The sequence below is a fragment of the Nuphar pumila genome, chromosome 5 (assembly GCF_984573655.1).
Source record: "Nuphar pumila chromosome 5, dmNupPumi1.hap1.1, whole genome shotgun sequence".
In the NCBI taxonomy this organism is placed as follows: Eukaryota; Viridiplantae; Streptophyta; class Magnoliopsida; order Nymphaeales; family Nymphaeaceae; genus Nuphar; species Nuphar pumila.
The window spans coordinates 38,864,517-38,885,711 of NC_143253.1; the positions used below are offsets into that span (position 1 = coordinate 38,864,517).

Genomic DNA, 21,195 nt, shown 5'->3' on the forward strand with positions numbered 1-21,195 from the left:
AGCATGAGAAATGTCTGAATAATTGTTACTTTTCATTGTAGTAGACGACATAATTCTGATTGAAGGAAATTGTTGACTGTTTTGTGAGACTTGGAGATCAGTCCTTTATTTCAGGACTTAAGGCAATGGATTTCACATAATAGTTTCTATTTGCTTGCAATCGTTAGCATTTGTAATGAAACAAGTGGAAGCAACAAATATGATGTACACAAACACATACACAAGTCCACTAAGGCACAATACAAATGCACTAAGGCACCACACAAGGCATACAAAAACTTCAAAGAGCTTAATACAAGTGGGGACCTTGGGGAGCTTCCAACGGTTCCCAAAGGTCATTAATTTGATCATTGGGAGGGATTGCTCCCAACGACTCTATGGTCTTTTAACTATAGAGCCCTCGTACAATATTTAAAGGACATAAAAAAAGAAAATCTATATAAAAGACAAAATTATTCCACAATGGACAATACTTATTACAAGAGTGAAAAGACCAAAATGCCAAGGATGGTCAATACAAATTACATAATGAGAAATATATATATATATATATATATATATATATATAACTATGTAGATACATATTTTAACACTCTCCCTTAAACTTATGGTGAGATCACCAAAAGTTGGGAAGAAAATGAACCTAGGTGCAAGAACATTGGTGAAGAAACCGCAAGCTGTTACTTCGGTGTGACATACGACAATTCTATAGTTCCACGTAAATATTTATCATGAACATAATGGCCGCCCATCTCTATGTGCTTTGTACGCTCATGGAAGGTATAATTGCTCGCAATATAAATTGCACTTTTATTATCGCAACACATCTTCAATGGTTTTGCAATGACAATTCCCATGTCTTTGAGAAAGTTCCTTAACCATAAAATTTCTATTGTTATCATAATTATTACCCGACACTCAGCTTCAGTAGAAGATAATTAGACCTTATGTTGTTTCTTGTACCTCTAAGAGATTAGAGAGTTACCTAAAAACACACAGAAACCAATGGTTGAGATCTTATGATTAGGATTTTCTCCCCCGTCAGCATCAATATAAAAAATAAATCTAGAGTGGAGGATGAGGATAAGAAAAGCCCTTTGCTTATTGAATTCTTAATATATCTAATGATCCTTAGTACTACACTCATATGCATAATGGTTGGAGCATGTTGGAGCATAAACCACATGAGCTATGCCAGGTCTGGTAATGGATAGGTATGTGAAAGATCCAATCAGTTGCCGATATGGTGTGAGATCTTCTAGCAGTATCCCATCTTCAAGCCTTAAGTTTGCATTGGCAACTTCAGGAGTCTCTACCTTCTTATCATCCGAAATCTCTGACTTAGCACAAATGTCAGATGCCAGTTTCATTTGTAACAGGATATAACCTCTTAGAGAATAGGCGACCTCAATACCTAGAAAATATTTTAGAAAACCCAAATCTTATCAAAATTTTCTTTTAAAACATTTTTAATTTGACAAACTCCCTTTTTATCATTTTCGATAATTATCATATCATCTACATACAATAACAATATCACAATATTTGTACCTCTATTCTTAACATAACAAGACCGGAAACCCAAACTTATCATAACATTACTAAATTTGTCGTACCAAGCCTTGGGGGTTTGTTTAAGACCATATAATGCCTTTCTTAGTTTTACAAATTTTTCCTTTTCAATATTAAATCCCGGTAGAAGATCCATGTATACTTTTTTCATTAAGATCACCATTAATAAAATCATTTTTTACGTCTAATTGATAAATAAACCATTTTTTAATGGATGCAACGACTATGAGAGTTCTAACACTAGCCATCCTAACTACATGTGCAAAGGTTTCTTCGTAACCAATTCTATATTCTTGTGAGTAACCTTTGACAACTAATCTAGACTTGTATCTTTTGAGAGTTTCATCACTTTTAGTCTTAACCTTAAACACCCACCTGCAACGTACGAGTTTCTTTCCTAAAGGTAAGTTTATTGTTTCTCAAGTATGGGCCTTTCAAAGGGCTTCTAATTCTATATTCATAGCTTCAACTTAACAAGAACTATCTTTGGCTTCATTATAATGAGAGGATTCGTAATATGAATGAATAGCTAGTAGGCATGCCCTATAGTATGGTGAGAAAGTTTCATAAGATACAAACCAATTTGGTAGATTGGAAGTTCTATGAGATTTCCTAAGTGTGGTATTCTCTAGAGGTACATCTTGACTAGGTGTTTCATTTATCGAAAAGTCTTGAGAATATTTTCTAAAAGCACATGTTTGGTCTTCATGTATCCGCCAAGCATAAACTTGAATATTTTGAGAAGGCTTTTCTACTAAGTGGTCATTAACAAAAGATAATTCTAACGAACCACTATTGTGACTCTCATCAAGAGCATTATTATCTAAAGCATCTTCACAATTTACCTCACATTCATTTGAATCACAAAAATCAATTTGTTGCTTTGGCAAGAGGTCAAACAAGAATGCATAATCTACTTTATTATTATCTTTATTAAATCCATTTTCATTTTTCAAGAAGGTAACATCTTTGAACACATCAAGTTTGTTGTTTTTAGAGTCGAAACATTGATATCTTTTTTGTTATTACCATATCCCAGGAAGACACATTCGATGGCCTTTGTCAGTAACTTATCCCTTTTGTGGGAAAGCACAAAGCACTTGCAACAAAAATTGCAGTCTTTTGAAATCGGGGAGACATTTTAAACAATTTTTCAATTGGAGAAACATTTATCAAAGAAGGCATTCTATTTATCAAGTATGTTGAAGTCAAAACGACTTCAACTCAAAATTTCTTAGGAACATTTTTAGAAATAAGTAGGGTTCTATAAGTTTCCATTATATCTTTGTTTTCTTTCTGCTAACCCATTTTGTAAAGGAGTTTTAGGACAAGATCTTTGGTGACAAATACCATTTTTCTCCAAATAATCTTGAAGATCATTTGACATATATTCACCTCTCGAGGCGGGTCTAAAAATTGAAATATCACATTGAAATTGTTTTTTAATCATTGTATAAAATTCTTTAATGAAAGAGAATACATCCGATTTTAAATCATGTAAACCCATGCATATCTTGTAAAGTCATAAATAAAAACAACATAATAAGAGTAGTCATCATTTGATATGATTAAAGAAGATCCCCATACATCTGAGTGCACTAACTCAAAAGGTCTCTTTGAAACAACAATTCTATGAGAAAACGATATAGATTTCATTTTCCCAAAAATAAAATCTTTACAAGTAATATTTTTTTCATTCCAACAAGTTTAAAAAAAAAGATACATCTTTGAAATGCTAGGTTGTTCAAGTCTCTTATGCCAAATTGCAATATCCTTTTCTTGGACATGATTACAAAATGACTTAGAAGCTATGGTGCCCAGATACTCCATTTTCCCTTCGTACCCGTGTCGACACGCGTATCCTCATGTCGACACACATTGACACACAAACATACCATTTTACCCTCCATACATAAAAGTTTGTATTCAATTTATAATTTATAACTATATTTTCATTTTATAGCTTCATATTTTTAGTATATAATATATATTTTAGATATAACATATATATTCAAATTATATTCAATTTATTTTGAATTTATTTTGTATTTATGTGATATATATGTATGTATATATATAACCATGTCCCTACACCCACAATTTTTAGAATTGCTGTGTCGTACCCTCTGTATCCGTACCTATACTTGCATCGACACATGTACCCAGGTGACATAGCTTAGGAGGAATAGACAAAAAATTCATGTAGTAAAGATCTTCTTTCCTATGGCCTTGCCCAATCCGTTTCTCGGACCAGAGATCCTGCACTGCACAACCTTTTGATGAGAAAAAAATTTCACATCCATGGTCGGCTCTTTGAGAATCCAAGAAAAGATTTAAGTTAGAGTTTAGAAACTATTCTAACTTTTGGAAAAAAGAAATTTTGAGGAGTTTTTGAGTGTAAGATTCCAATACTTTTAATTTTTAAAGTTCCATCGACGGTGGAAACATAAGATAATTTTGAGTTGGTGCATATATCGAAAAGAGAGTTCTCATGAGGGGTCATATGAAAAGAGGCTCTCGAGTAAATGATTTAAGAACACATACCTGGAGGAGAGGAAGTAGCAATGGCAACACCTGATGTAGATAAGGATTTGAGAATTTATTGAAGAGCCTTCGTTAATTGAGAGAGAGAAAATATTTTTAACGTCTCATTTTTTGCTTGTCTCCTCCATCTTGTGTGTGGATTTTCCAATGGAAGCTACTTTGTTCTTGAAAGTACCATTGAGTTTGGGACAAACCGGTTTGATGTGTCTCGACTCATTGCAAAAATGATAAATAACAATTTTTCTTCGACTATAGTTATTTTGCCTTCCATAGCGTGAATGTTTGTAGATTCTTATATTGTTGCCGGACCTAGAAACCGCCAACACTTCATCTCCAATTTTTGTCATACCAAGACGAGTTTCCTCTTGGCAAACTTCGGCTATAACATCCTCTAGAGGTAAAGGTTAGGATCTACGAAAAAGTGAAGATCTCACTTGTTCAAATTTGGGGCGAAACCTATGTAAACATTGTTCTTTTCTTAGCTCCACATCTTCATTATCAACCCACTTGAGTTCAAGAAGTGCCAACTCATCCCATAGAGGGGATAGTGCAATGAAATAATCGTGGGCACTCATGTCCCCTTGTTTGATGTTTCGTATTTTCTCTTGCAAGAAAAATTGTATTGCAAGATCCTTTTGAGTATACATTCCTTTCATAAAAGACCAAGCTTTATTGACTTTTCTAAACTTTGCAATGTTGACACACATTTTAATGCCAACATTGTTCATAAACCATGCAAGGATCTTGGCATGATTACTCTCTCAATATTCTATTTTGGCTTTATAGTCGCGAATGACTTTGGCACGATCATCTCCTTCAAGAGCCTTCTCTTGATCTCTTGCTTTTGTGAGCACGAGTTGAGGTTCAAGAATAGTGCCAATCACATATTCCTTTTGAGCACCACACCAAGATCACACAAGCACTTTTTCATGAACACGATCATGTGATGGTCACTCTTCAAAGTTCTAAGAGTACTATGGCTCTGATACATTGTAATGAAACAAGCGAAAACAAAGAATATGATGTACCCAAGTCCACTAAGCGACAATACAAATGTACTAAGGCACTACTCAAGCACAAAGTGCATACAATGAATGCAAATGTATTTCACAAAGTGCACCTATAATTCTAAATCATTGATAATCAATTTTAAAATAATTAAACTTATACAAATGTATTTCAAAAATAAAATACGAAGTTACAGACCAATGAAAAAGTACTTCAATTCCTCTCACAACCCGATGCACTACATATCAAACTTAAAATCCGAATTATAAAATTCATCAATTCAGAATTTTTGTGCCCAAATGAACTACACCAATTAGCTGTATTTAAATAAAACAATAAAAAGATGATAAAACCATTAAGAATGTCACAATTAACAAAAAAAATAATAAAACATAAACAAAATATTAACAAATAACAACATAATAACTTACCCGAAAATTTTCTTGTTGTAATGATTGTCTCTCTATCAAACAACCCCTTTGCCTTTTTAAATGGATCGATTTGTGTTGTAATTTTCAACCAAACATTTGCATCCGAAACTAATTTTTCAATACAATCATAAAAGCTACTTATAAGTTCTCTATTCGGGTTGAAGTTATCAACATTATAAAAGTGAGGATTTAAATAATAGGCAATTGCATGCAAATGCTTATGAGTTGCAAGTCCCATCGTCTATCAATTATGTCCCAAGTAGGTTTATATTTTCTTTCAACATTGTCAAGATTTGAAGCAATTTTCTCATTTTCTTTATCCATTGCCTTGTACAAAAATCCCATAACAGGTTCATCTGCATCCATTAATCGCAACACTTTTACGAGAGGTAGCGTAGCTTTAACTGCGCATGATATGGCAACCCAAAACTTATGTTCATTAAGAACAATATAAAAACTGTTCTTAGCATAAGATTTCTTATAGTAATTAAAATTTGAAGACAAGAGCATCAACTTCAACTCTTTCTTGTAACATCCAATACTATGAAGTGTAAGATATGCTGTGGCAAAACAAGTGACTGTTGGATGTAGAAGTTCTTTTTTCCTTGTGAACTTTCTCATCAAATTTATTATCCATGCATGACTATAGATATATCTTATAATTTTTTTTGCCTTTTTTACTGTATCTTTAGAAATTGATATATTTCTAATATCTTTTAACATTAGATCTAAGCAATGCACCACACATGGTATCCAAAAACGTTTTTTTCTGCTGTTAACATATTTCCACCTGCCACATAATTTGGTGCATTATCTGTAATGAATTATAGTACATTTCCTGCACCAACTTCTTCAAGCAACTTATACAAATTTGCAATAGTTTTTTCTATGTTGTTAATATGAACAAACTTTAAAAATATTTTTCCAGATGAGCTGTTCATAAGAAAATTAATTAAGTTTTTTTCTTTTCTATCTGTCCAACCATCTACCATAATGCTGCAACCAACTTTTAGCCATTTTTTTTTTTACTCTTTTAAAATTTTATGAGTACAATCTACCTCATCCTTCAAAATCCACGTTCTGATCTCGTGGTAAGATGGTGGTTTGAACCTTTGCCCATAATTTACAATAGTTTCTACCATTGGACCAAAATATGGATTGTTGCAAAGATTAAATGATAGGGCATTGGAATAAAAAAATCTACCAATGACACGATATACACATTTTATCTCATCTCTTTTGAAAACAATGTTTATTGTGGTCGGTCGTGCTTTTTTATTCACATAGAGGTCCATGAGACCAGCTGGGCTTGTTTTTGCAACACTACATGATCTGGCTTCTTTGTTCACATCATCACCTATTGATGATAAAACATAAATACTCCTCCCAATTTCTAACTTGTTTTGTTTCTCCTCTTCTTTGTTCACATCATTGCCGGTTGATGATAAAAAATAAATACTCCCAATTTCTAACTTGTTTTGTTTCTTCTCTTGTTTCCTTTGCTTCTGATCCCTTAGATGATTTTGAAAAAAACCTTTTCACGTCAGGTGAAACCGCTTTGAACAAGCATACACCGTGTTTTGTGTCAGTTAAGTGATGTTTTAGCTTGTAGATGCTTCTTGTAGTCTCTTTATGACAATAATTGCAAATTATATGTACTATGAGTTTGGGATCTTTAGTGAAAATTTGAACTTTAGCTCAATGATCCCATCTCATCTTTTCTTATTGTTCAACTGCAAAAATGCATATAAGAAAATCTATATTAACACTGAAATTTATAAAAACTCAATGTCACATGGCACCCCTAAAAAAAATTGAGTCAATGCAATGAATTCAAATTCATATTCAACATATATCACAATGAATTTAAACAAAAAAATGAGATCTGAATGTAGTCACATCAAGGATGACTCCTTATTGTCCATATTGATTGTACATTAAACAACAAAAAATGACATTATTTTAATATTCAAATAAAACCAAACAAATTCAAATATAAACAAAAATCAAAGGCAATCATGGAAATGTTCGGAAAGTAGCCAAAAAGCCAAACAAAGGCTCGGCTTGTATGGCAGGATCAGCTAGTGCACCCCACCTTGTGTTGGGGTGTTACAAGTTAAAACCCAATGGTATAGTTGTATAATGGGTAGGGATCTGACTAACCCCAACTTACCTTTAAAAAAAAAGAATGAAAAGAGATAGAGACAAGGCTAGAGAGAGGCAAGACTCTCGACAAAGACAAAGAGCGTGAGACGAGAGAGAGACAAACAAAGAGAGAGGAGGGAGAGAGAGACGGAAGAGAGAGAGAGAGAGAGAGAGAGAGAGAGAGAGAGAGAGAGAGAGAGAGAGAGAGAGAGAGAGAGAGAGAGAGATGTGCCTTATTCTTCTTCTTTGCCAGAGACGCAGGGAGCCGGAGAGAGCAGGGAGGAAGACTTTGGGCTATTTAGCCCTAAAATTGAGTCAAATGGGGGCTTTGACTCAATAAATGTGACGCGCACGCCTCATGCTTGAGGTGTGCCTCACCCGAGGTGCATGACTCATAGCGCATGAGGCTTCTCAAGGCAAAAAGGCCCTCGCCTTAAGGTGAGGCACGCTTTTTGTGCCTTGAGGCACATTTTTAACAACACCGATATAGATACATATTTTAACAGCATTATGTATGTTTCTTGTAAAAGACTATTGAGGTATTAGAGCCATCTCATATTTTCCTTTCCACTGTTCCATTCATTCAGATACCAGACTGCAGATTGGCGATTGAGGCCTTTGCCTGATGAGATGATCAAGTAAGGGAGATGCACCATTGTGATTCTTTCTCTTCATTATTTTTGTTATGCTAATAAAATGATTGATATGGGTTGTTTCAACTATGTTCTGATATTTTGTGTGTAATGTCCTGTTGACAGATATGCCAGGGAGGATACACACTATCTATTGTACATATATGACTTGATGCGAGTGAGGCTGATGTCCACTGCCAATGACGGTGAAAATAAGGATGCTCTGTTAGAGGTACAAAGTCCTTCATTTAATTGCTCATGCATGTAGTAACCTGCGAGGAAGCATACATGCTTACCTTATACGTTTAGATATTTTCTGTAAAATTTGAAATGCACACCTTTTTTGTTAGTGTATTCTACTCCATTTACCACTACATCATATGGTGCTTTTATTGAAAGATCCATTATTGAAGCGGACTTTCACTGTTACCTTTTTTATTCTGTTTGGTATGTTTATGATGGAATGTTTAGTTTGCATACATAGAGTAGAAGTATGTATCAATATGCTTCTCTGCATGAATGGTTTTTTATATTAAATTGTGATTTGTTTCATGATCTGTACATGTAAGTGGCTGTAATATGTGACCATCTTTATCTACAGAAAAAATCTGATTTGAACCCTTCTTAGGACTCCCTTGTGTTTGTGTGTCCTTCCCAGGATCAGGCACAATGCCTACAATACTTGAGGGTATGTTTGATGCACTGTCCCCACATGATTTCGGATGAAAATCACGGTGGGGACAGTGTTTTCAACAAACATTGGACGCGGCGGATGTGCGGAACGTGGCGGATGCATTCCGTATGTCCGCCGTGTCCTTATTTCTATGTAATTTTTGTTCCAACCCCTGTTATGGTGAGAACGAGGACAGGCGGAACACAATTAAAAAAAATTAAGGGGAGAGGGTTCCCCCTCTCTCTCTCTCTTGCAGCGAGGTGGAGGCTGGAGGGATGAGCCAATGCCGGTCGTGGCTGGCGCCCGTGGTGAGGCAGCGAGGGTCCCCGACGCTCAGGTTCTCCTTCGTCTTTGCCCCTTCGTTTTCTATTTTTTCTTCTTCTTCTTCTCTCTCCTTCATCTTCTTCCTTCTTTCTCTCTCCCCCTTCTTCGTTTTCCATTTTCCTTCCTTCTTCATAGGTTTATCATTCCCCTTCTTCGTTCTTCATTCTTCTCCTTCGTTCTTCATTTTTCTTCTTCTTTTTTCATTCTTTGATTTTTATGGTTTTTTTCTTTGGTTTTCATAGATTAGGAATTTGAATCAAAATTTTTAATTTAGTGTTTTTTATAGTTAATTTGATTAAGATTTTTTTTCTTTGATTGGGGCTTTGAACCAAAATTTTTAAATGAAGGCTTTTTATAGTTAATTTGATTGTGGTTTTCTTTGATTTCATTAAATTTTTCTTTTTGTTTTTTTTTCATTCGTTAGGGCTTTGAATTGAATTTCTTAAATTAGGGCTTTAATTCAAATTTCTTAAATTAAGCCTTTTTGTAGTTAATTTGATTAGTTTTTTTAACTAGGGCTTTGAATCAAAGTTTTTAAATGAGGGCTTTTTATAGTTAATTTGATTAGGGTTTTCTTTGATTTGATTAGAGTTTTTTTTTTCATTGATAAGGCCTTTGAATCAAATTTCTTAAATTATGATTTATTTTCTTGCATGTTAATCTTTTATGATTTAATAGGGTTTGATAATTTGATTTTTATAGTTAATTTGATTTTAGGGTTTGATATTTTTATGATAAACTTTCATAATTAGATGTAATGACATTGATTAAATCATTTATATATTAAAAAAATAACAATTCTTATTTTTTCTTAAATTACTCAAATTTTAAACATGTTTTAGTTTTTAGATCAAATTCGAGATTTTAGATTTTAAACAATTTTTTTATGTTATGGTATTTGGATCCAATTGGAGATCCATATTTGGGGCAAAAATCCATGAGTTTAGACATACGTTCTTAATTGGATCCATATCCGATACCAATTATAACGTTGTGATATTGAAAAATTGTTGCGTATTTGTTTTACGTACATTTTTTATGTTATGGTATTTGTATCAAATTCGAGATCCATATTCGGGGCAAAAATCTATAATTCTAGACATATGTTCGTAATTGGATCCATATCCGGGGCAAAAATCCATAATAAACATGCTAAAACATGTAAAATGGCGGATGGACCAGGTCATACGATCCAAAACGAAGTAATCCAACCCATTATTCATGTCTGTCCAAGTTGTCCAAACATTGTCATCAAACAACAGACATTTGGAACAAAGCATCTGAGTACGGTCTAAACAAACATTGGACTTGGTACTACTGTTACGGTACAAACAGAACCAATGTCTGTCCATTTTTTTGTTCATTTTGTCCAATCCTGGACAATCAAGCAAGCCCTGGGTGGCCAAAATGACAGGCTTCACCCGTAACCATGCAATGGAGCATCCTGTCACCTTGATCCTACTATTAACAAGAGTAGTTTGGAACAGAAGATAGCAAATCCCATGAATAGTATCTTTCATCATCTATAAGAACTGCTTTTCTATGTTGTGTGGAAGAGTGCTCGAAAATTAGTACAATAATCTATTATGCTTATCATTATCATCAGTCACTTAAAGTACATTAAAAAATGATTATCATCATCATCAGTAACTAGGAGTACATAAAGAAAATTTTTGGTGATGACATAAAGGGAATGGGTGATATTGCGTCAGTGCAGATATCTAAGGCATTAATATGAAAGATATGCAAGGCATTAAAAAAAAGAAACTAAGAAGAACAATCATATCTACAAAATGTGGGGAAAGAGCGTGTCTATTGATTACCCAATCCAAGAAGTGTCCATTCTTGGTCATTTCTATCTGTGGTCCAGGTTTGAATTTCTATTCAAATTTAGGCACGAATGGCTATGTAACTCTACAATTCATCTTTGTCTCTTTGATGATTCTATTCTGTCTTTAATCGGCATTAAAAAAAGAAAGACAGAAGAACAATCACATCTACAAAATGTGGGGAAAGAACGTGTCTATTGATTACCCAATCCAAGAAGTGTCCATCCTTGGTCATTTCTATATGTGGTCCAGGTTTGAATTTCTCTTCAAATATAGGCACGAATGGCTATGTAACTATACAATTCATCTTTGTCTCTTTGATGATTCTATTGTCTTTAATCTGCTTCCAAATCACAAGATCCTGGCAATGTGTTGCTCTGTAGATTTAATGTCTTCCTTACGTATGTAATATGAGTAGGCTGACAAAGGAGCTGAACTGAACATGGGCTGTTTGGGCTGGGCTTGTTTGCATCCAGGTACTGCTCAGGCTCAGCTTGTCTGACTCATGTGAACTGAGCCAAGCTCGAGCTTGGTTGCTTAGATTAAAAAAACCCATTTTGTTCAAAGGGTCCATAATGTGAACGAAGCCCCAGACTTCTTGCTTACCACAAGAACCATCTAAGATCTAACTGGTTGAGCTACTGGGATTGTTTTGTACACTGTGATCCACAAATACTATGTAAGCTCGACTAAACGAGACTAAATAAGCCCAGCCAAGCTGAACACCCATTGTTCGTACTCGAGCTGCTCATAGCTCGGCCAGTTGAGTGCATTTGATGAGTCCAAACAAGCTTTATGCAAGCCAAACCATGGTTGCCAGTTGAGGAAGCAGGTGCAAGAAGCAATACGGGAAGCGGGAGCGGGAAGCGAGGCACTTTCAAAATTTTAGGAAGCGGGAAGCGTAGGACCACTTAGGAGCGAACCGGGAATCGTCTCGGAAGCGACCTAGGAAGCAAACCGAAAGCGACCTAGGAAGCGAGGGGGAAGCGAAAAAATAAAAAATACCAAAAATTGAAAAAATGGGGGGAAGCGAGGGGGAAGCACGGGGGAAGCGTGATGGGCGCTTCCCATAAAAGGGAAGCGCACTTCCCATAAAAAAAGGGCGCTTCCCCGCACATTTCGGAAGTGCGACGTTTCGCGCTTCCGAAGCACGCTTCCCCACTTACCTAGGCGCTTCCGGTAACTCTGAGCCAAACCAAGCCAGGCTGCGAGCAGCTCAATTCATTTTCCAGCCCTAAATGTGAGTGTTTCAAAATGCCCAGTATGTTTGTGTTAGTGCCAATAATCATGGGTGCTTCTAGTTGCTGCTATATTAGGCATATATGAAATATAGAACTACATACTACGCAATTTTCAAAAGTTTAGTTTTTCTAAACTTTCATGTTTAATTATGTTTTCTATTCCTGTTCTAAGCTATGATTGCTTGTTTGTTATACAGTTTTCCCTCCTAAATCTCCCATCTGTTCTTTTTATTTCCATCTTTTTGAAACATGACGACATATTTTAACATTTCAAGAACCAACAAAGACCATAGTCTGAGCTGTCAGTAGGCTGGAGATTATGATATAACTTCAATAGATAAGAATATGCAAAACGTATCTCATAAGAGATGACTGATCCTCAAGCAGAACAAGGCAGGAAATTATGGACTTTATTGCTGCTTATGTAACCGATGGAAAGAGAGCTTATTGAAACCACCTTAGCCTAGAAACACATTTGTTAGTTAAATCTTATCTTGATAAATGTTTACACAGGTTCACAATGATGAAGGTTCTTAACAAAGTATGAAATAAGATAGTCATGAATTCTTTATGTTGCCACAATGATCAAAGAAAAAATATGTGTAGATCGATGTTTATGGCATGATGTTATTGCCTTTTATGTATGCATCCCCCTTAACATTGTGAACTACTCTACTAATGCATGTCCTTTGTTATTTGAATGGCGGTTTATGATTGAAATGCAAGTAAACCATTGGATAAGAATTTCCGAAACAACTCCCTCTTTATCCCCAGCCCCTAATTAATCACCTCACGGTGGCAATCAAGCAGGTTTGTCTGGGCTTTCAAGGCTCTCCATGATTGTGAATTTCGCTCATGCTCAGTAATAACAAGCAGCTGAGATATTACTGATGCAATAGATGAATATTTTTGTGCTGCTGTTTGGAAGATTTCTTGTTTTTGCTCTCCATCTGAGTTTCTAATTGATGATATTTATAGTCATTATTTGGAAACAAAATGTGTACACTGTTAAAATGCATTGTTTATATATATATATACATGTATATATATACCTGATATACATATATTTATTCATATACGTATATCAGGAGTATTTTGGTCTTTTTATGTATTGTAATATATGCAGTCCAATAGGGACTGTACAATCTTTTTATTTTTTTATTTTTCATTTTATTTTATTATGTAATTCAGTGTTGACTGATTGTCGTTGGACTGCTCCCAACGGTCATAATTCTGACCGTTGGAGGCAGTCCGACTGTTGGACTGCCTCCCTTCTCCTTTTTGGCTGTATTAAATAGAGCCTTATGTAAACCTGCTAGGATATGCTTTCAAGCATATTTAATAAAGAGCACAAAGAACATTTATTTTATCCTTTGTGTTCTTGTGAAGTTTGGGTTTTTCATCTCTTTTATGAAATTGTATTCAGTCCTTTAGAGACCATATTGTGATTGTGCAATTGTATAGCCTTTTGTTGGCATTGTGATTGTGCACTTCTTTTTTTATTTCATGGTATTAGATCCTTGGGCTCTTATAGTGTTGAAAATCATCTTGGGTGTTATCTCTTTGTGGTGGTGGTCTTCAAGCTTTGTTCGTCCACTTCAAGCCAATCATTTCACCATTAAAATGGGTGAAAGCGAATCTGCCTCCATCATCTTCTACAAGCTCAACGAAAACAACTAATTGATGTGGCCACGTCAAGGGAAAAACGCTTTGGGCTTTTGTTAGTGGGGCCACTAATGAATCTCAACTAATGCTAATGAGAAGAGAAGGAGATCAAATCAAAGCTCCTTTTGAAAAAGAAAAGGAGAAGACTTTGCAAGACTATCTAGATAAAATTGAGGATTGTGAGGCTAATAACACTCAAATACTCATGGTTCATGAATACCATGGAGTTCAAGATTGACACTAACATCATCAAGTTCAAAAAAGCATGTGATGCATGGATTTTCTTAAAGAGCTCTTTCATTCAAAGGATATGGCTAGACTATATACAACCAAGCAAGGGGATAAAAGTGTAAGAGATTTTTGTGGTCTCTTATTACCTATTTGAGATGAATTGGCTATGTTAGAACCAAAATGAGAAGGTTCGAGAATTGAAATGAGAAAACAAGTTGAAAGATGATTTTTTTCTTTCCTATATGGTCTTTGACAGAAATTTGAGCAAGTTAGGTCCTCTTTACTTCGTAGAACTTCAACTCCTTCTATAAGTGAAGCGCTTGTTCAAATATGTCAAGCCGAAACTAGACTCAGAATCCATAAGTCTAGTGATGAGGTGTTTGCCGTATCAAGACCTGGTAACATTGTTAAAACTTATAAACCTCCTCATTTTGAGAGAATTCAATGGAGGAGGATATATCAAAGAATATAAGGGAGAAAAAATTACTTGCCACTATTGTGAAGAACTGGGGCATGTAAGACTGGATTGTCTTAAACTAAAAAAGGTGGCCGTGGTAAGTGAAAAACTTCAAGAATCAAAGAAAGAGGGGAACTTCAATGATTTGACAATTGCCCAACTTGCGGAAGCTGTTTCACAAATATTAAAAGCCACTCCTACTTTCGATGTCACCGTATCTTCTTCTCTTTCGAGTAAGTTTTGGATTCGGGAGCATTTTTTCACATGACTCATAATGAGTTCCTACTATCCGATTGCACTAATTCATATTTTTCATGTGTCAACCGCCGATGGTACTTCTTTAAAGGTTAAAAGTATGGAAATTCTTGACAATAATTCAAAAGGTTTTTTGTTCTAAATGTTAGGGTTATTCCAAAACATGATTTAAACCTTTTTTTGGTTTATCAATTTTTCGATTATTGGTGTATTCTTCTCATCTAAGGCTTGTTGGGTGCATGATCTCTAGGCAGAGAAGTTGATTGGGCAAGGCCATAGAAGAGGAGACCTTTAATATATTGATTACTTATGTCTAACTAAAGATTCTTTTTGTAATCATATTCAAGAAATTAATTTGGATCTTTGGCATAGAAGACTAGGACATCCAAGTGTATCCAAACTTTTTTTTTTTGTTTTTGGAAAAAATTTGTTAGAAAAAGGAATTTGTATGTGAAGATTGCATACTTGGAAAAATGCAAATGTTGCCTTTTTGATCTAGAACTTTCTTGACTAATGAAAGTTTTGAATTAGTGCTTCGGATGTATGGGTCCCGCACCCGTTATATCAAAAGGTGGTTATTCATACTATGTCACATTCATAGATGATTTTAGTAGACACACTTTGATTTACTTTCTTAGGCTCAAATCCAAAGTTTTTTCGTGTTTTAAAATTTTTTATAATCTTGTTAAAAGTCAATTTAAAACAAATGTTAAGATATTTTGCTCTGACTCAGGGGGAGTATTTCTTTCATATGGTTTTCAATCATATTTAAAAACCCATGGTATTTTGCATCAAAAATCTTATCCTAGGACCCCTTAACAAAATGAAATTTAAAAAACAAAACAAAACATTGTCATATTATTGAAACTACGGGGACCCTTTTTATTTCAAAAGTCCCAAAGAAGTTTTGGGTCGAAGCCGCCCTTGCCGCGGTTTACTTAATAAATAGAATGCCTTCTCAAACTTTAGAAAACAATTCTCCAATTGAAAAACTCTTTAAGAATACTCTCGATTTGAAAAGATTAAAGGTTTTTGGATGTAAATGTTTTGTGCTTCTTGATAAATACAACAAACTCTCCCTTAAAGCTATTAAATGTGTCTTTCTTGGATATGCCAAAAATAAAAAAGGCTATCGATGCTATGATTTTAAAAATAATAAATTTTATGTATCTAAAAATGTAACATTTCTTGAAAAAGAAAAGAGTTTTGATCTTGAAAAAACTAAGAATCCGAGTATGCTTTCTTGTTTGACTTATTGCCTAAATCCAACATTGAAAAGAATGATGAAATTTGTGATAATATTGAAACAAATGATGAACCAAGTGAAAAACCAACTCATAACATTATACAATACTCCAGACGAGATAATGGGGAGTATCCCTTGAAAAATATAGACAATCAACAAATATGGAAGAATCTAGTGTTAAAAGATCTGAACCAGAGTTATAGAAAACGCCAAAGGCATTGGAGAAGCACAATTTTTTTGGGAAGTGCGCTTCCCCCTCACTTCCATTTTTTTGTATTTTTATTGTTATTTTTATTTTATTTTTTCTCTTTTTTCGCTTCCCCCTCGCTTCCGGTTTGCTTTTTAGGTCGCTTCCAAGACGATTCCTGATTCACTTCTAAGTCGTCCCACGCTTCTCGCTTGCTAAAGTTTTGAAAGTGCCTTGCTTTCCTCTTATGCTTTCCGCTTCCTCGACTGACAACTCTGATCTGAACGGATATTTGGACCTCCAAATAGGTTTGTCTCCTATGAATCTTTCTCCCCAAATTATTGGGCATGTCTTCTATCCATTCACTTATATCATCTATTCAACTTTAGAGAAGCCAAATACATAAAAGAATGGGTAGAAACAAATAGAATTAGATGCATTATATAAAGCACATACTTAGAAATTCAACATCTTAGGAAAAGACAAGAGGATGTAGATGGGTATTTAAGGTAAAAACAAAGAGTAACTGATCACTAGAAAGATATAAAACAAGGTTAGTTGCGAAAGGATACTCTCAGGAATATGGTGTAGATTATAAGGAATCCTTTGCCTCAGTAGTTCACATTACCAAGGTTAGGACTCTAGTTGTAGTAACATCCATTAAGAATTGACTTATATATATCAGTTAGATGTTAAGAATGCCTTAAATGACAATTTAAATGAAGAAGTTTGCATTGATCATCCTCTTGGTCTGACTATTGAAATTGATATGGTTTTTCGTTTTCAAAAGACTTTATATAGGCTTAAACAAGCTCCCACATCATGGTATGATTGGTTTAGTAGAAATATGGTTAATTTTGGATTTAAATAATGTTATACTGACACAACTCTTTTTATAAGATCTGCAGGTACTTCACTTACCATTTTGCTCTTATATGTTGATGCTATGATCATCACTGAGAATAATCAGAAGGAAATTGAAGAAATTAAAATTATGCTTAAGAAATCTTTTGATATGATTTGTTAAAATGTAAACATGTAATATATATTATATATATAATAATAATAAAATAATAAAATAATATGTATTTATTTTATTATCTTTTTTTTTATTCTTTTTCTTCTGTTTTATTTTGTTGAACTACATTGTCAAGATCTATTTAGATCCTGACTAAACCACTAGTCGTTGGACCTAATCCAACGGCTAGAAATAGAGCCGTTGGACTAAGTCCAACGACTCTATTGTTCCAAGCTCTCTTCTTTTTTAAATAGGGGTGATCCCTTCCTTTGTAAGTATCAATGCTTCTTAAGCATTTTGTGTATGAATAAAATATTATATATTTTTTGAGTGTTCTTTCATTTATACCCTTTCAAAGGTCATGCTTGTAGTGTCTCCAATAGACACCTTTTTGTGAGTTCTTCGTGCATTTGTTAAAGACCACCATTTTATTACATGGTACCAGAGCCGTGGAGACCTTAGATCTTGAAGAGCTTTTGCCTCGATTTTCGTGCCTCACTTGTAAAAAGTATTTCATCACTTTGTTCTTGGCTCAAGAAGATTCGTTTGAAGAAAAGAGGACTTGTGCTACAAAAATTTGTATTTTATCTTCTCTTATTCTATTATCTACTCTTTTGTCTTTCTCTTCTCCCATCTATTCCTTTCTTATCCTTGTAAAAGATGGATGACAATGATAACATGACCATCTTACCTATGAAGCTAAATGATACTAATTATGTAGTATGTGCTTCGATTATGAAGGACCACATTTGGGTAAAAGGGTTATGGGGTATAGTGGATAGTTTCGTTTAAAACCTAAACTATCTCTCACCAAAAAAGAGGGTGATAAAGAGGTTCCTCTAACGGAAGACAAGAAGAGCAAGGCGTTAACCACTTATGAAAAGAAATGAAAAGAGTGGAGGATAGGGCATGCAAAAATTATGTCATGGCTAATTTATAGCATAGACATTAAAAAATGCTCTAGTCTTGCTAAGTTCGAACATGCTGAAAATACCTTAAAGATATTGCACATGTGTGCAATCTACAAGACAAAGTTCAAACAATAACTCAAAAAAATAAAACCATTTGAGAATATTACAATGAGTTGTCCGAACTTTGGGAATAATTGGCTCTTTTAGAGCCAAAATGGCATTGTCCCGAAGACATTGAGCTTCGTAAAAACAACTTGGTATGGAGCATTTTTATCAATTTATAAGCGGTTTAAGACCAGAATTTGCGTCGATTAAATCAGCTCTTCTTCATCGAGGAAAAGTTTCCTCTATTGTTGAAAGAATACTTTAAAACCAGAAGATGATTCCGTTCTTGCTGTGTCTAGATTGAGTAATCATGTGCACTCTTACCAGCCACCTCACTTGAACAAATCAAATGGTGACTTTGACACGAGAAAAGTCATTTGCCACAATTGTCATGAATCAGGGCATTATAGGCCTCAATGTCCTAAACTTAGAGAATTAAGAGAAGGAGAGCAACAACTGTTGATCGGAACCCAAAGATCAAGATGCACCAGTTTTTATAGCTCAATTAATGGAGATTCTCCAACCTCTTATCAAAGGAGCTTCCTCCTCATCTGCAGCCTCAATTAGAGCAACTGTTTCATCCTTCTCCGATCCAGGTAACTTTCCTTGGCTTCTTGATTCTGATACTTCCTTTCATATGACCCCAAATGATAATAGCTTATCCGAATGTTTTAAAAATAAGTCAAGTGTGTCAAGTTTTTACAACTGATGGAACCTCTCTTGAAATAGAAGGAATAATTTTTTTTTGAAAGGATCCATAAAACTAAGAATTTTTTTATTCCAGATGTTAAATATATTCCTAAACTAAATTTAAATATTTTATCTGTTTCTCAAATAACTAATTATGAATGTAATGTCTCCTTTTCGTCTAATGGTTGTTGGGTACAAGATTGCCAGTTAGGAAAGCTGATTGGGGAAGGCCATAGAGAAGGAGGACTCTATTGTATGAATATTTTGGAATTGCCTAAGAATGTTTTTTATTATAATATTCAGAAAATAGAGTTGGATTTATGACACAAAAGACTTGGTCATCCTCACATAGCTAAAATCCAACATTTTCCTAATATTGAAAAATTTTGTAATTATGAAAACTTTTCTTGTAAAGATTGTATTCTTGGCAAAATGAAAAGATTACCTTTTTATGATAGAACATTTGTTTCTTCCAGATCACTTGAATTAGTACATTCAGATGTTTGGGGTCCTGCACCAATTATTTCGAAAGGTGGATTTGCATATTGACATTTTTGCCTATGATTTTTCTAGACATACTTGGATTTACTTAAACATAAATCGGAAGTCTTTTTTGTACTTTCTAACATTTCATAACATGGTTAAAAATAAATTTCAAAATGATATATCCATTTTTTGCACAGATTCAGGGGGAGAATTTATGTCCAAAGAATTAAAAAACTATCTAAGTTTACATGACATTACGCAACAAAATGGACTGGCCAAACGAAAGCATCACAATATCATGGAAACACCTAGGAATTTATTAATAGCTAATCATGTTCCAAAGGAATTTTGGGTAGAAGCGGTCCTGACCATAGTGACAAACATTTTAAACGACAATTTTTTGTTTTTCAAAAACTCGTGAGAAATTCCAATTTTTTCATAAATCTAGCATTTTTCGGCAAAATCTCGGCAATAAAAAAATAAATTAAAAAATATAAAATTTATTTTTTATAAGAAAATATTAATAAAAATTATTTAAAAATAAAAATGCACATTTTTTTCACGATAAATAGCTGTTTAAAACATAAATATCTCATTTAAATCACGGTATTTAGGTTTTTTTCATAAATCTCGCGAGAAATTGCCGTTTTAAACTTCCAGGCAATTTCTTGCGATATCATCGCGAGTTTTTCATAAATCTCGCGATATTTGTCACTATGGTCCTGACTGCTACCTATCTTATTAATTGAATGCTATCTTCTTCTTTGAAAAATATAATTCTAATTGAAAAGCTAGTGAATCTTTCTCCATATTACTCTAGATTGAGAGTGTTTGGATGCAAATGCTTTGTTTTCACTGACAAAAACGACACTCTCTCCCCGTGCGATTCCCGGTGCCTTTTTAGGATATGCCAATAATAAAAAAAGGCTATAGGTGTTTTGACTTTCTAAATAAAAAACTATACATATAAAGAAATGTATCCTTTCTTGAAAAAGAAAGCTTTTTTGATTTTGAAAAACCCAAGTCACTGAATATTCCTTCCTAATAGATTTGACCTTAAAACCTACTAAATATGATCTTGAATGTGACTTTGGTAATGATCAAAATACTATTGATCTCGAACACAATGACGATAGTGAAGAAATAAAGAACAAGTCCATAGGGATGTTAATTTATAATACTCTAGACGAATAGAGTCAAATCTTCCATGTGCATTAGAAAAATATTTCAAAGTATCCACCAGAAGGTCATCCTGACTTTCGAAGCCTCCTGGAAAATTTGTATTATACGAATCATTTTCACCCACATATAGGGCAATTATTGCATTAATACACTCATATGAGGAATTATCATCGTACTCTCAAGCCAAAAATCGTGTAGAATGTGTAGAAGCCATGAAAATTGAGTTAGCTGCACTTGAACAAGCTTCTATTTTGACTATTCAAGATCCTCCTCTATGTAAGAAACCTATAGGCTATCGATGGGTTTACAAAGTTAAAACCAAGAGTGATGAAACTCTTGAGAGATATAAAGTCCGATTAGTGG

General features: G+C 34.2%; 1 protein-coding gene across 2 annotated transcripts in view; it reads left to right on the plus strand.

The window, feature by feature from the left end:
- The window catches only part of LOC149837399 (protein RRP6-like 2), a 59,941-nt gene that overhangs the window by 32,815 nt on the left and 5,931 nt on the right, over positions 1-21,195 (plus strand). For both annotated transcript variants that reach the window (XM_090006017.1, XM_090006018.1), the window contains exons 6-7: positions 8,288-8,338; positions 8,459-8,564. In XM_090006017.1, coding sequence (XP_089862143.1) covers positions 8,288-8,338; positions 8,459-8,564 — 157 coding nt within the window. The remainder of the gene's footprint in view (positions 1-8,287; positions 8,339-8,458; positions 8,565-21,195) is intronic.